Source organism: Hordeum vulgare, chromosome 4H, assembly GCF_904849725.1.
Source record: "Hordeum vulgare subsp. vulgare chromosome 4H, MorexV3_pseudomolecules_assembly, whole genome shotgun sequence".
NCBI classification, from domain to species: domain Eukaryota; kingdom Viridiplantae; phylum Streptophyta; class Magnoliopsida; order Poales; family Poaceae; genus Hordeum; species Hordeum vulgare.
The window spans coordinates 46,465,868-46,481,884 of record NC_058521.1 but is presented as its reverse complement, the minus strand read 5'-3'; the positions used below and the strand labels follow the sequence as shown (position 1 = coordinate 46,481,884).

The following is a 16,017-nucleotide window of genomic DNA, read 5'->3' as shown; positions in this document are numbered from 1 at the left end:
TGAGTGCATGTCTCTCTCTCTCTAGGTGTGCAGAAAGGATGATTGTGACACAACAAAAATAGAAGAATCCTACGATACAAGACGCTCCAAGCAAAAACACATAACATGTGGTGAATAAAAATATAGCCCCAAGTAACGTTACCGATGGATTGAAGACGAGAGAGGGGATGCCTTCCCGGGGCATCCCCAAGCTTAGTCTTTTACGACATCCTTGAATCTCTTGGGGTGCCTTGGGCATCCCCAAGCTTGAGATCTTGCCACTCTTTATCTTTTTGTCCATAAGAACTTCACCCAAAACTTGAAAACTTCACAACACGAAACTTAAACAGAAACTCGTGATAACATCAGTATGAGAAAGCAAACCACTACTTCCTTAGGTACTGTAGCAAACTTAAATTCTACTTATGCTGATGTTGGGTTACAGTATTTTCAATCTTCCATGGCTAATACCCCCCGATACTATCCATAGTTTCATCAAAATAAGCAACCAACACAACAAAAACAGAATCTGTTAACAGGAGACCAGTCTGTAGCAATATGTATATTTCGTATACTTCTGGTACTTCAAAAATTCTGAACAATTACTACAGTATGAAGAATTTGCGTAGCAATCAGCAGAAAAAATAATCAACTCAAAAGCTCTTACATAAAAAAATTGAAAATTCTTTTCGTGAGCAGAAAGTTTCTGTCTTTTCCAGCATGACCAAACGATCATCCCCAAGACTAATCATAACGGTTTTGCTTGGCACAAACGCAAAAAGAAACACAAAAAACACAATCATAACAGAATTATGAAAGTGTGGAAAACACAAAACAGAAAGAAAAAGGATAGATTCGTTGGGTTGCCTCCCAACAAGCGCTTTTGTTTAACGCCCTTAGCTAGGCAAAAGGTGATGGAATCACGTATAGTCATCTTTGGTGCTCAAACCATAAGTAGCCCTCATCATAGATTCATAAGGCAATCTTATTTTATTTCTAGGAAAGTGCTCCATGCCCTTCTTTAAAGGAAATTGAAATCTAATATTCCCTTCCTTCATATCGATGATAGCACCAATAGTCCTTAGGAAAGGTCTACCAAGAATAATGGGACATGAAGGATTGCAATCTATGTCAAGTACAATGAAATCCACGGGTACATAGTTCTTATTTGCAACAATAAGAACATCACTGATCCTTCGCATGGATTTCTTGACAGTAGAATCCGCAAGATGCAAATTAAGAGAACACTCTTCAATCTCATGAAAACCAAGAATATCACATAAAGACTTTGGAATCGCGGAAACACTAGCACCCAAATCACACAAAGCATTGCACATAGTTTTTGATCTTGATTTTGATAGTAGGTTCCCACTCACCATGAAGTTTTCTAGGTATAGAGACTTCTAATTCAAGCTTCTCTTGAAGAGATTTCATCATAGCATCTACGATATGTGCGATAAAGGCTTTGCTTTGGCTATAAGCATGTGGAGAGTTTGCAATGGATTGCATCAAAGAAATGCATTCAAACAAGGAGCAATTATCATAATTGAATTCCTTGAAATCCAAAGTGGGAGTTTCACTACTACCCAAAATTTTGATTTCTTCTACTCCACTCTCCACACCTTTATCATCAAGATGGGTGGACTCCGAATCATTGGGGCGTTTTTCAACCAAAGTGTATTCATATCCAGCCCCTCCATCAATAGGTTTGACATGCGAAAACAAAGATTCTAGAGGAGACACACCAAGCACTTTAAGATCTTCGTGATTTGCATCACTAGAACGCACCCTTTTAAACCATTCATGCCTAGCGCGAATTTGGGCGGTTCTTTCATTGCTCTCATTCATGGAGACACGCATAGCTTTCAAAGTTTCATCCAAGTTGACCTTGGGAGGAGCACATCTAACTTTCAAAGCATCAATATCACAAGACATCCTATCAACGCTCTTAGCCAAATCGTCTATTTTGAGTAGTTTTTCCTCTATGGACGCATTGAAAATCTTTTGAGAGTTGATGAACTCTTTGATATTACTCTCAAAATCAGAGGGTAATTTGTTGTGATTTCCATAAGTGTTGTTGTAGGAATTGCCATAGTTGTTAGAGGAGTTACTAGGAAAAGGCCTAGGAACATAGTTTCCTCTAAAAGCATTGTTGTTGCCAAAATTGTTCCTACCAACAAAATTCACGTCCAAACTAGCGTTGCTACTCTCAATCAAAGAAGATAGTGTTATGCCATTAGGATCTACAGTAGCGTTTCTACTAGCAACCAAATTCATCAACTCGTCCATCTTAGCACTATGCGAGTTAATTTCTTCTATAGCGTGTACCTTTTTGCTAGCAGGTGACCTTTCAGTGTGCCACCGAGAGTAGTTGGTCATGATATTGTCTAGGAGTTTCGTAGCGTCTCCTAACGTGATTTCCATGAATGTTCCACCTGAGGCGGAGTCCAAGATATTGCGGGAAGAGAAATTCAAGCCAGCGTAAAAGATTTGTATAATCATCCACAAACTCAAGCCATGAGCGGGACAATTTCTAATCATAAGCTTCATCCTCTCCCAAGATTGTGCAACGTGTTCATGATCAAGTTGCTTGAAATTCATGATATCGTTACATAAGGAGATGATCTTAGCCGGCGGAAAATACTTGGATATGTAAGCATCTTTGCACTTATCCCAAGAATCGATACTATTTTTAGGCAAAGAAGAAAACCAAGTTTTTGCGCGATCTCGCAACGAGAAAGGAAAAAAGTTTCAACTTAATCACGTCATTATCCACATCTCTTTTCTTTCGCATATCACAAAGATCAATGAACGTATTGGGATGGGATGCGACATCTTCACTAGGAAGGCCAGAGAATTGCTCTTTCATAACAAGATTCAGCAAAGCTGCGTTGATTTCATACGATTCCGCACTAGTGGCGGGAGCAATCGGAGTACTAATAAAATCATTATTATTAGTGCTCGAGAAGTCGCAAAGTTTGGTGTTTTCAGCCATGATGACTTCAACAAATAAACAAGCACACAAGCAAGCAAGAAAACCGGCAAAGGAAAACGGCAAAAAGGCAAAAGGCAAAAGTAAAATGCAAAGGAGAAAGGCAAATGAAAATGGCAAATGTGAAGTGGGGGAGAGGAAAACGAGAGGCAACTGGCAAAAAAGTAAATGCAAGAGATGAGTTTGTGAGACCTACTTGGATAGATCTCTCCTTCCCCGGCAACGGCGCCAGAAATACTTCTGCTACTGCAATAAAAGACCTTCTAACGGCGCCAGAAACGTGCTACGGCGCCAGGAATCCTTCTGCTACGGCTACGCCTTAAGGAACTTCCTAGGCAAACATGCAAAGGATTTCCCCCGTGGCCTTGGAGCCTTGCGTTGGTGTTCCCTCGAAGCGGAAAGGGTGATGTAGCGCAGCGGTGGTAAGTATTTCCCTCAGTTTGAGAACCAAGGTATCGATCCAGTGAAGGATTATCACAAGTGCCTGCACAAACACAAAAAGCTTGCTCCCAACGCTATGAAGGGGTTGTCAATCCCTTATAGATTGTTCGCCAAGTGAGAACTGAAAGCAACAAAGTAACAAAGCAAAGTAAAAGCGAAAGTGGAAACGATAGATGTGAATAGACCCGGGGGCCGTAGTGTTTACTAGTGGCTTCTCTCATGAAAGCAAGTAGATAGTGGGTGAACAAATTACTGTCGAGCAATTGATAGAACCGCGCAAAGTCGTGACGTCATCTATGGCAATGATTATATCTATAGGCATCACGTCCAAAACAAGTAGACCGATACTTTCAGCATCTACTACTATTACTCCACACGTCGACCGCTATGCAGCATGCATCTAGTGTATTAAGTCCAAAAGAATAGAGTAACGCCTTAAGCAAGATGACATGATGTAGATGGACAATCTCATATCTACGACAAAGCCCACCTTGTTACCCTTGATGGCAAGTACATGATGTGTGCCTTGCTGCCCCTACTGTCACTCGGAAAGGTCACCACACGGTAAGAACCCAAAACCAAGCACTTCTCCCATTACAAGAATCATAGATCTAGTTGGCCAAACAAGACCCAAGACTCGGAGAAACTTACAAGGATATCAAATCATGCATATAAGAAATCAGCAAAGACTCAAATATATATCATAGATAATCTGATCACAAATCCACAATTCATCGGATCTCGACAAACACACCGCCAAAGAGGATTACATCGGATAGATCTCCATGAAGATCATGGAGAACTTTGTATTGAAGATCCAAGAGAGAGAAGAAGCCATCTAGCTACTAACTACGGACCCGTAGGTCTGAAGTGAAGTACTCACGAGTCATTGGAGGGGCAATGATGTTGATGTAGAAGCCCTCCAACTCCAAAGTCCCCTCCGGCAGGGCACCGGGAAGGGTATCCAGATGAGATTTTGCGGAAACGGAAGCTTGCGGTGGCGAAAAAGTATTTTTGTGGATCCCTTGATTTTTTTTCTGTATTTTAGGGAATATATAGGCGAAGGAGCTAGGTCAAGGGGGCGCCAGGGAGGCCACAAGCCTGCTGGCCGCCGCCCCTGGTGGCGGATAGGGGGCTTGTGGGCCCCCTGCAGCCCTCCTGGCTTGGCCCTCAAGCCCCCTGATCTTTTTACGCTCGGGAAAAAAATATTTCAGGGATTTTATTCCATTTGGACTCCGTTCCAAAATCAGATCTGAAAAGAGCCAAAAACACAGAAAAAACAGGAACTGGCACTTGGCACTGAATTAATAAGTTAGTCCCAAAAAAGATATAAAAGGTACATTAAACATCTAAAGATGACAAGATAACAGCATGAAACCATAAAAAATTAGTCGATGTGACCATCTCCTCCTTTTTGTCTCACAACCTCCACCACACTCTATTCCACCTATAGTGCTATATCCATGGCTCATGCTCATGTATTGCGTGAGAGTTGAAAAAGGTTTGAGAAAGTAAGAGTGTGAAAACAATTGCTTGGCTAATATCGGGGTTGTGCATGATTTAAATTAGTTATGTGGGGATGATGGTGCATAGCCAGACTATATGCTTTTGTAGGGATAACTTTCTTTGGCCTTGTTATTTCAAAAGTTCATGATTACCTTGCTAGTTTGCTTGAAGTATTATAGTTTTCATGTCAATAGCAAACTTTTGTTTTGAATTTTACGGATCTGAACATTCATGTCACATGAAAGAAGTTACAAAGGACAAATATGCTAGGTAGCATTCCACATCAAAAATTCAATCTTTATCACTTCCCTACTCGAGGACGAGCAAGAGCACCCAAGCTTAACTCTTGCTCGTCATAAAGGTTTTGTGGATTTTTCATTTGTGGATAAAAATGAAAAATAATTTCGTGAGCGAAAAGTTTCTGTGTTTTTCCACCAGGATCAAACAACCATCACCAAACTAGTCATAAAGGTTTTACTTGGCTCAAACACAAAAAGAAACACAAAAGACACAATCATAACAGAATTATGATGGTGCGGACGCTATAAAACAGAAAGCAAAAAGCAAAGATAAATTTTATGGGTTGCCTCCCAACAAGCGCTATTGTTTAACGCCCCTAGCTAGGCATAAGGCGATAGAATCATGTATCGTCGTCTTTGCTACTCAAACCATAAGTAGCCCTCATCATGGATTCATAAGGCAATCTTATTTTCTTTCTAGGAAAATGTTCCATGTCCTTCTTTAAAGGAAATTGAAATCTAATATTCCCTTCCTTCATATCGATGACAACACCAATAGTCCTTAGGAAAGGTCTACCAAGAATGATAGGACATGTAGGATTGCAATCAATATTAAGCACAATGAAATCCACGGGTACATAGTTCCTATTGGCAATAATAAGAACATCATTGATCCTTCCCATGGGTTTCTTAACAGTAGAATCCGCAAGATGCAAATTTAGAGAGCACTCATTAATCTCATTAAAGCCTAGACAATCACATAAAGACTTTGGAATCGCGGAAACACTAGCACCCAAATCACACAAAGCATTGCATTCATAGTTTTTGATCTTGATTTTGATAGTGGGTTCCCACTCATCATGAAGTTTTCTAGGAATAGAAACTTCCAATGCAAGTTTCTCTTCAAGAGATTTCATCATAGCTTCGACGATATGATCGGTAAAGGCCTTGTTTTGGCTATAAGCGCGTGGAGAGTTTAGCATGGATTGCATCAAGGAAATAGATTCAATCAAGGAGCAACTATCATAATTGAATTCCTTGAAATCCAAAGTAGTAGTTTCATTACTAGTCAAAGTTTTGATATCCTCTACTCCACTTTCAATGCTTTTAGCATCAAGATAGATAGACTCTGAATCATTGGGGCGTTTTTCAACCAAGGTGGATTCATATCCAGCCCCATCATCATTTGGTTTGACACTAGAAAACAAGGATTCAATGGGAGTCACACCAAGCACTTTAAGATCTTCATGATTCTCATCACGAGAATACGCCTTTTTAAGCCATTCATGTCTAGCACGAATTTGGGCGGTTCTTTCTTTACTCTCATTGTCGGTGAATAATCACAACATATGCCATGGGTAGGCTCAAGTCGGTGAGAACAGAAGGGACAAAGGAGGGCGCTGGGAACGAGGTTGGTACAAGCATGGAACGCACGATGTACCCAGGTTCAGGACTCTCCGTAGAGATAAGACCCCAAGTCATGCCGGAGTGTTTGATGTGTATGGATGGATTACAAGGTTGCTCCTGGAGCTGTGTTGGGAGGAGGAAGAGGGGAGCAGTCGGCTCGTCTCTGCCTCTCTCTATGTGGTTGGTGGATGTGAAGTGTTGTTCGACCGACCCTCTGCATGGACGGTGACCGGGGGGTTTTATAGACGAACCCGCCGGCCTACAATATGGATAAAGGTTACAAGAGTGGGACCCGGCTGGCAGCCTCACCGGCTGACCAGGGGCCCACGAGGGTCTTGTCTTGTCGTTTGAGGGGCCTGCCGACTGCATGGTCTCGTTTGGCCGTGGGACCCGCCGGCTGGCCAATGAAGCTCTCGCGTAAGGTTGATGCCGAGCCCGCGTTGTACGTCGAGCGTCGTCTAGCGAGATTCATCATGGGCAGGTAGTACGACTGCCTCCACTGTTCCCCACGCCGAGTGCAGTAATGGAGTGGGAGTGTGACGGTCCGACACTATGCTAGGTGATGGATTAGAGCCGGGGTAGGTTAGCGGCGTGGCCGCCGACGCTCGTACCTGCCGGACACTCCGATCCAGTACCTTTGCTGACACATAGCCACCTTTAATCGTAAGGTCTCGTCCTGACCTACGATCTGATGTGACTTGAGAGCCCCGGCCGGCTAGCCTGCTTGGCTAGCCGGCTTGGGCACGACCGCCTCGTTCGTAGCCGGCTGGCTTGGCCAAGACGGTCAGGAAGAGGTAGCCTTCTCGCCTCTAGCCGGCAGGGGTTGCCTGGCCGGCCAGAGAGTTCGCCGCCTCGTTCTCTAGCCGGCAGGCGCAGCCTAGCCGGCTAGAAGACTTGGGCCTTGGGAAACTGTATTTGTTCATGTCCTTTGGGAAAGAAATGAAGGAACAGGCTTGATGAGCCTACCCCGGGGTTATCCCCTCGATAGTAGTCCCTGAAGCTAGAGAGGCCTGCCGTCTACGGACGGGCGGCCTCACCGGCTTAATATTTTGTCTTGGTATTTCTGCCGCCATCTGCGACAGGGGACGCCGACTCCGAAACCTGCTGGCTTCGAAGCGACGCCTCGGCTTCGTCATAGGTCGCTCAGAAGGCATCACGTGCCAGGCCCCACCTGACGTAATGATGGTGATTACTGGTGACGGGACCGGGCCTGGGCCCTCGGTCCCGCCATGACGCCCCCTCGGCCTCCTGGCGAGAGATCCTCTGCGGATTTACTCCGCGACGGTTGGGCTTAGGGAAGCGCTACCGTCCGTAATACACGGGGTTAGTGGGGGTTCCACGCGCACCGGATCCCCTCCCCACGATGCTTCGTGGGGTTTAAATGGGATGCGGGGGTTCCGAGGAGGCCATTCGCCCCCATGCTCGCCCGCATCAACGCTCTCTTCCTCCTTGAGCCCAGAGAGAAAGAGCCCGTCCTCTTCATCTTCATCGCCTTCGTCGCCGCCGAGCCACCAGCCCTTTCGAGCTCTAGCCGCCCGCAGCCATGGCCGGCAGCTCCACCTCGAAAAAGTCCTCGTCACAGAAGTCCTCGTCGCAGGGGGCCTGGCTGGGCAGCGATATCTGCGAAGGCCATATCGAGGCGCTCCGCCATCACCGGCTGCTGCCCCCGGCCTCCCAGGTGCTGGTGCGAATCCCAGGCGCCGAGACCGCTCCCACACCTGCCGTGGGAGAGGTCGTTTTCTTCAACGAGCACTTCTACCGGGGCTTCGGGCTCCCGGCGAGCGCCTTCTTCTCCGAGTGGCTCCACTTCTTCGGCTTGCAGCCGCACCACCTGGCGCTGAACGCCATATTGCATCTGTCGGCCTTCGTGGTCTTGTGCGAGGGCTTCCTGGGGATCGAGCCCCGAGTTGATCTCTGGCGCAGCTTATTCTTCTTCAAGCAGAAGTCCATCGTGATGGAGAAGTCCGAGGTAGAGAAGCTCGCCGGACCGCGCCTGATGACACCGTGCGGAGTCGCACTGGTGCATCATCGCTCGAAGTCCGGCTTCCCCCAGCTGCCGTTGCAGGAGTGCATCAAGCAGTGGAAGAGGGGCTTCTTCTACGTGAAGAACACCTACCCTGCCCAGGACGCCCTCAATATGCCCCCGTTCAACATCGATCCGCCGACGAAGTTGAACTAGTCGGCGAAGACCCCCAAGCCGATTCCCGAGGTGGCGCAGATCGGCGCCTACCTCGAGATTCTGGAGAAGGGCGGCCTCCTTGGCCGCGACCTGCTCACCACCATGGTGACCCTCAGGATCCTGCCGCTGCAGAGGCGGCCACATATGGTCTGTCAGATGAGCGGCCAGCATGACCCCTGCAAGACGTCCACCAAGAGGTTCACCCCGAGCATGGTGGCCCGAAGGGTGAACCTGATTTCCACGGCCCGCATGGATGACAGCGGGAGCTGGTCGTGGGGGATGACCCCCTTCAACAGGTCCCGTCCGCCTCCAGTGGTAAGTGTTCTCTTTGTTCTTTGTTGTTTGTCTTGCGACTGGCCGTCTTGCTGAGCCGGCTGTCGAATCCTTTTTCGTAGATGTTCGAGAGGCTGCATGCATCCCTCCGTCCGCCCGCTCCCGATGTGGCCACGTCCGACGCCTCGGAGATCGAGGACGAGGGCGTGATCGAGTCCCGCTCGGACTCCTCCACAGGCTCGGAGAACGCGCTGGAGTCGGAAGGGACAGAGCCGTCTGGTGAGTACCCGCGGTCCTCCGTCGCAGACTGGACGGATGACGACGAGACTCCCTCATTCCTATCTGATGCAGCCTTCGAGGAAGACTCCGACGGGGTGGAGGAGGTTACCAGCCCGTTGCTGACGCGCGGTCGGCGTCAAAGGGCCGGGGCAACCGTCGCTAATGAGGCGGCCGGGAAGAAGGGCAAGGGTGCCACAGCTTCTAGGCCGGCTCCTAAGCGCCCGACGCCGGGTCCTCCAGCCGGAGCACGGGCAGGCGGTGCCAAGAAGCGCCATGGTGCCGGCAGAAGGTAGGTGCCCATGGTCGCAGGGTAAGATTTCCTCCCCCTTTTGCTCGCTTGTCTTGTAGGAAGCTTTGTTCCTTAAGAATGTTGCTCGACAGGGAGGCAGAGGATGTGGAGGATGACACCGCCTCTGTAGCCGAGCGGGCCGACTGGGCAGCAGCTGATGCTGCCGAGAGGGAGCTTGAGGAGCAGTCCAAGCGCCGGTGGGACGCGACCGCGGGGAAGACGGCCGAGGGCCAGTATCGCCCCAGTCGGGCCGAGAAGCCAGCGGAGAAGCGTACGAAGGCTAGACATGACCCCTCCGCGCATGCTCGCATGGAGGAGCCAGCTAGCGAGGCGGCTTCGAGGCACGCCCCAAGGGCTGAGGGGGCCCCGCCCTCCGAGCCGGACGCTTCCGCACCGGTGGACCTGGAGATGATGCTTGACTCCCCCAGGGCCGAGGCGGCGCCTGATGCGCCAGGGGTGACCATGGATGCACCGGACGCGGCCCATCCACCTCCCGCTGAGGAGGCAACGCCGGCACCTAGAGCCGGCGCCATCGTCGTCCCCCACCACGGTCCAACTGCGTCGGGAGCTGGTGGCCGGGTCGGGAGCCGACCCATGAAGTCGTGGTGGGCGGCCAATTCAGCGTGCGCGCGGCTGCCCGCCGACACTGCGCTCACCGGTGTCTCGGAGATGGTGTCGCTGTTTTCCAGCAGTCGGTCCAAGGTGGAGCAGTCGGCCCGCGTGGTGGCCAGCGACTTGGAGCGCCTGGAGGCCCGCACTAGGGTAAGTGCTTTTATCTTGGTCTTGAATTTTTTCTCTTTCTTCTTCTTGCGTCAGTGGGGGCACAACAGCGCACCCACTGGGTGTAGCCCCCGAGAATCGGGCCGGCCGAGCATCGGTCGGGCCGAATCTCTTATGAGCCTCTCTTCTTGTTCAACTTCTTTAGTGGGGGCGCGCTAGCGCACCCACTGGGTGTAGCCCCCGAGAATCGGCCTGGTTATGGCTTAACCAGGCCGAATCTTACTTCTGCTTCTTCTTTGCTTTTGCAGGATATTTATGATGCCCACGTGCAGGCTTACAATGAGCTGCGGGCTCAGCACCAGGCGGCCGATGGCCAAGTTCCCGGGCTCCAAGCCCGGCTGGGAGGAGTCGCTGTGGAGCGGGACGCCCTGCGTGACGCAGGCGACCGGCTCCAGGAGCAACTGGCTCTTCTCCAGACGGAGAAGAAGGAGCTCGAGGCGGCCAGCCGGGTCGAGCTGGAGCAGCTGCGTGGCACGCTGCACGAGAAGGAAGCCTCCCATTCTGTCGACGTGGAATGCCTCGGGTCAGCTCATCTCGAGGAGATGAAGCTCAAGGACGTCGCCTTGAGGGAGAAGGAGGAGGACCTTGTCCAGAAGCAGTCGCAGTTGGCCAAGGCCCTGGAATCTGCGGCGACCCTCCAGGAGGAAGTTGCCCGCCTTACTCACGCGAGCAAGGTGTGGGAGCTCGTGGTCTTGGAGAGCGTTCATGAGACCGATAGCGCCTTCCATCGTGAGTCTTCTTTTTTCTTTATTTTGTCTTGAACTTTCTTGGCCGACTCCTCCTCTTACTCGTTTTTGCACCTCTCTCGCCGTCTTAGGCCTCTTCCCTAAGACACAGGGGGCAGCCGACACGGCCGTCGAGGTGAGCCGTGAGGAACGCCGCGCGTCTGGGCAGGAGGTAGATGCTACCTTCGGCTGGAGCGTGGAGGAGATCGGAGAGGGCCTTAGGGCCCGCCTGCGCGCCCTGGGCGAGTCTGTGGCTCGGCTCCAGGTCGCAGGCTTGTCGATGGTGGCGGCTCTGTGGTCGAAAGGCGTGGAGCCAGCGTCGATGAGCCGGCTCGCCCGCTGGCTTGCGGCAGGCGAAGATCGTCTTGACGCCTGGCGCGCCTCGGCCGCGCACGCCGAAGCCTACATGGCCCTGCGCTTGGCCAAGTCCTGGTATCGGAACCTGGACTTGGACAAGCTCGTCGCTCAGCGCGACGGCTCGGAGGCGGAGCTGCAGGCTGTGGAGGAGGCGCTGCGCGTGAGGGCCAGCGACATCGCCGAGTACGCCGCTTGGGACGAGCTTGTTTTGGAGCGGGGTGAAGGCGGCGGTGTGATCCCTGAAGATCTACACGACCTTCAGCCCTATGACCCCGATGGCAGCTCCGACGAGACGGCCCACAGTGTGGATACTGCAGCCGCCTCCAGCAGTGCGGCGTACGCCGACTCCTGTGCGGATGGAGCCGGGAGCCCTCGCGAAGGAGACGACGCAACCGCCTCGCGAGCAGTCGGGGATGGTGAAGCCACCACTTCACGAGCAGTAGCCGGGGCGACCGATGAGGCCGCAGCCCCGTAGGCGGTGTCCTGTTTTTGTTGTCTGCAATTTTCTTGTCAGTCCAACAGTTCCACTGATACGTCTTCGTCGTATCTACTTTTCCGAACTCTTTTGCCCATGTTTTGGACTCTAATTTGCATGATTTGAATGGAACTAACACGGACTGACGTTGTTTTCAGCAGAATTGCCATGGTGTTGTTTTTGTGCACAAATAAAAGTTCTTGGAATGTCCTGAAAATTTATGAAGATTTTTTCTGGAATAAAAGAAAAATACCCGCGCAAAGATCCACCGGAGGGGGCGTGCTAGTGGGCCACAAGCCCACAGGCCGCGGACACCCCCCTAGGCCACGCCGTGAGGGCTTGTTGGGCCCACGTGGCACCACCACCCCAAACTCAGCTCTATATCTTCCGTCTCGCCCGAAAAAAATAGAGAGAAGGATTCATCGTGTTTTACGATACGGAGGCGCCGCCACCTCCTGTTCTTCATCTGGAGGGCAGATCTGGAGTTCGTTCTGGGCTCCAGAGAGGGAAAATCGTCGCCATCGTCATCATCAACCTTCCTCCATCGACAATTCCATGATGCTCTTCATCGTTCGTGAGTAATCTCATCGTAGGCTTGCTGGACGGTGATGAGTTGGATGAGATCTATCATGTAATCGAGTTAGTTTTGACGGGGATTGATCCCTAGTATCCACTATGTTCTAGATTGATGTTTCTACTACTTGGCTATGCTTAATGCTTGTCACTAGGGCTCGAGTGCCATGATTTCAGATCTGAACCTATTATGTTGTCGCCAATATATGTGTGTTTTAGATCCTATCTTGCAAGTTGTAGTCACCTACTATGTGTTATGACCCGGCAACCCCGGATTGACAATAGCCGGAACCACTCCCGAGGATGACCATAGTATGAGGAGTTCGTGTATTCACCAAGTGTTAATGCGTTGGTCCGGTTCTTTGTTAAAAGGAGAACCTTAATATCCCGTAGTTTCCATTAGGAGCCCGCTGCCACGGGAGGGATGGACAATAGATGTCATGCAAGTTCTTTTCCCTAAGCACGTATGACTACATACGGAATACATGCCTACATTAGATTGACGAACGGGAGCTAGTTACTTATCTCTCCATGTTATAGCTGTTACATGATGAATCACATCCGTCATACTCATCCATCACCGATCCACTGCCTATGAGTCTTTTACTACTGGTCCTTGCTATGTTACTTTGTCCAGGCTTGTCCCTTGCTACAAAAGGGATTGGGCCACTTTGCTACTGTTGTTGCTACTGCTGTTACTCTGCTGCTGCTACTGCTGTTCCTTGCTACTTCGCTGTTACTTGTTGCAAGACCCTTTTCCGACACCGTTGTCGGGGAAGAATTGTTCTCCATCCACGTGCAACTTACTGGCGCCATTGATACAACAGTTAGGAATAGTCTGCCGTCAACAGATCTGTTTCTGGCACCGTTGCTATCATACTACTTTGCTACTGATACTTTGCTTGCAGACACTAATCTTTCAGGTGTGGTTGAATCTGACAAACTCAGCTGCTAATACTTGAGAATATTCTTTAGCTTCCCCTTTTGGCGAATCAACAAATTTAGGTCGAATACTCTACCCTCGAAAATTGTTGCGATCCCCTACACTTGTGGGTAATCAAGACCTTTTTCTGGCGCCATTGCCGGGGAGGCACATCTATATTATCTGAGTCACTTGGGATTTACGTCTGCTGATCACTATGAGGAATATGAAAGATCCAAGAACTAAAGTCTTGCCTTCCACTACGAGGAGAGGTAAGGAACTGCCATCTAGCTCTGCACTTGATTCACCTTCAGTTTTGAGTAAGTTTGCGACATCACCTCCTGCTAGAAATCTTGATATGTCGCTTGTGCTTATTGATGCTACTTCTAGTGCCCATGATGCTTATGATGATGCTATGCTTGATACTATGCCTGATGATGCTATGCTTGATACTATGCCTGAATTGCCTGATATGCCTGATACGTGTTATGTTATGGAGGGAGACATAGCTGAGGATTTTCTTGCTTGTAAGGATAGCTATGATGTTGAGAATTTACTTCGCAAGTGGAAAGAAAAATCTCTGAACGCTAGGATGAAATACGACCCGAAGTTTGCTACTTCGCCAATCTTTGTGACCGATAAGGATTATGAATTCTTAGTCGACCCTGAGTTAATCACTCTAGTCGAATCTGATCCTTTTCACGGTTACGAGTCTAAAACGGTTGTAGCCCATCTTACCAAACTGCACGATATAGCCACCCTATTCACTAGTGAGGAAAAGATCCGCCACTACTATATGCTCAAGCTGTTTCCTTTCTCGCTAAAGGATGATGCTAAGACCTGGTTCACTTCTCTTGCTCCTGGTTGTGTGCGTAGCCCCCAGGATATGGTCTACCACTTCTCTGAAAAATATTTCCCTGCCCATAAGAAGCAAGCTGCCTTGCGGAAAATATACAACTTTGCTCAAGCTGAAGAAGAGAGTCTCCCACAAGCTTGGAGTAGGCTTATCCAGCTACTAAATGCTTTGCCTGATCACCCTCTTGAGAAGAATGAAATACTTGATATCTTCTATAATGGACTTACCGATGCTTCCAAAGACCACCTAGATAGTTGTGCTGGTAGTGTTTTTAGGGAACGAACTGTAGAACAAGCTGAGATTCTATTGAATAACATCTTGTGCAATGAGAATGCTTGGACTATTCCCGAACCACCTCCTAAGCCAACTCTGAAGAAAAGAGGTATTCTATTCCTCAGTCCTGAAGATATGCAAGAAGCCAAGAAATCTATGCAAGAGAAAGGCATTAAATATGAAGATGTCAAAAATCTACCACCTATCGAAGAGGTCCATGATCTTGATAACCTGGTACAGGTAGTAGAAGTAAATTTTCTGCGTAGGTTTGATGAGAGTGATATTCCTTTTGATAAACCTGCTAGCCTATGCCTGGATGAATTTGATAACTTTGTTGCCCAACAACAGAGTTTCAATGATTATGTTAGCAGACAATTGGAAAAGAATGCTCGTATGCTTAGTCATTTAAGTGCTTGTGTGGACAGAAACGTCAATGATCTTACACTTTTGAGTAAACATGCCTCTATGGTTACTACTTAGGTAGAACAAGTACTTAAAACTCAGAATGACTTGCTCAATGAGTTGAACGACAATTCTATCAAAGTCGTCACTAGAGGCTGTAGAATGACCCAGGAACCTTTGTATCCTGAGGGTCATCCAAAGAGAATTGAACAAGATTCTCAAGGAGTTAGCACTGATGCACCTAGTCATCCTAGAAAGAAGAAGAAAGATGATAGGAACCTGCACGCTAGCAACCCTGTTGCTGCTACACCTGAGAGTCCAAACGATGCCTCTGTCTCTGATGCTGAAACACAATCTGGTGATGAACATGAGCCTAATGATGATATCAATAGTAATGTTCATGAAGATGCTCAACCTAGCAATGAAAAGGATGTGGAGATTGAACCTGATCTTGATAACCACAGCCTAAGACTAAGAGATACGATAAGAATGACTTCACTTCTAGGAAGCATGATAAAGAAAGGGAACCATGGGTTCAGAAACCCATGCCCTTTCCTCCCAAACCATCCAAGAAAAAGGATGATGAGGATTTTGAGCGATTCATTGAGATGATCAGACCTATCTTTCTGCAAATGCATTTGACAGATATGCTCAAGATGTCTCCATATGCTAAGTACATGAAAGATATTGTGACTAATAAGAGGAGGATACCTGATCTTGAGATCTCCGCCATGCTTGCCAATTATACCTTCAAGGGTGGAACTCCTAAGAAACTAGGTGATCCCGGTGTGCCCACTATACCTTGCTCCATTAAAGGCTACTACGTTAGAACTGCGTTATGCGACCTTGGAGCCGGTGTTAGTGTTATGCCTCTCTCTCTCTTTATCGTAGACTTGAACTGGATAAGTTGACACCCACTGAAATCTCTCTGCAAATGGCCGATAAATCAACTGCTTTCCCTATCGGCATTTGCGAGGATGTGCCTGTTGTGGTTGCTAACGTCACTATCTTAACAGACTTTGTTATCTTGGATATTCCCGAGGACGATGCCATGGCTGTCATCCTCGGAA

General features: G+C 48.8%; 1 protein-coding gene across 1 annotated transcript in view; it reads left to right on the top strand.

Moving 5' to 3' along the window:
• Window positions 1-10,178: 10,178 nt before the first annotated feature.
• Window positions 10,179-16,017, top strand: part of LOC123450248 (B3 domain-containing protein Os03g0619600-like) — an 81,009-nt gene continuing 75,170 nt past the window's right edge. Inside the window, exons 1-2 of the mRNA XM_045127596.1 lie at window positions 10,179-10,346; window positions 10,613-10,768. Coding sequence (XP_044983531.1) covers window positions 10,179-10,346; window positions 10,613-10,768 — 324 coding nt within the window. The remainder of the gene's footprint in view (window positions 10,347-10,612; window positions 10,769-16,017) is intronic.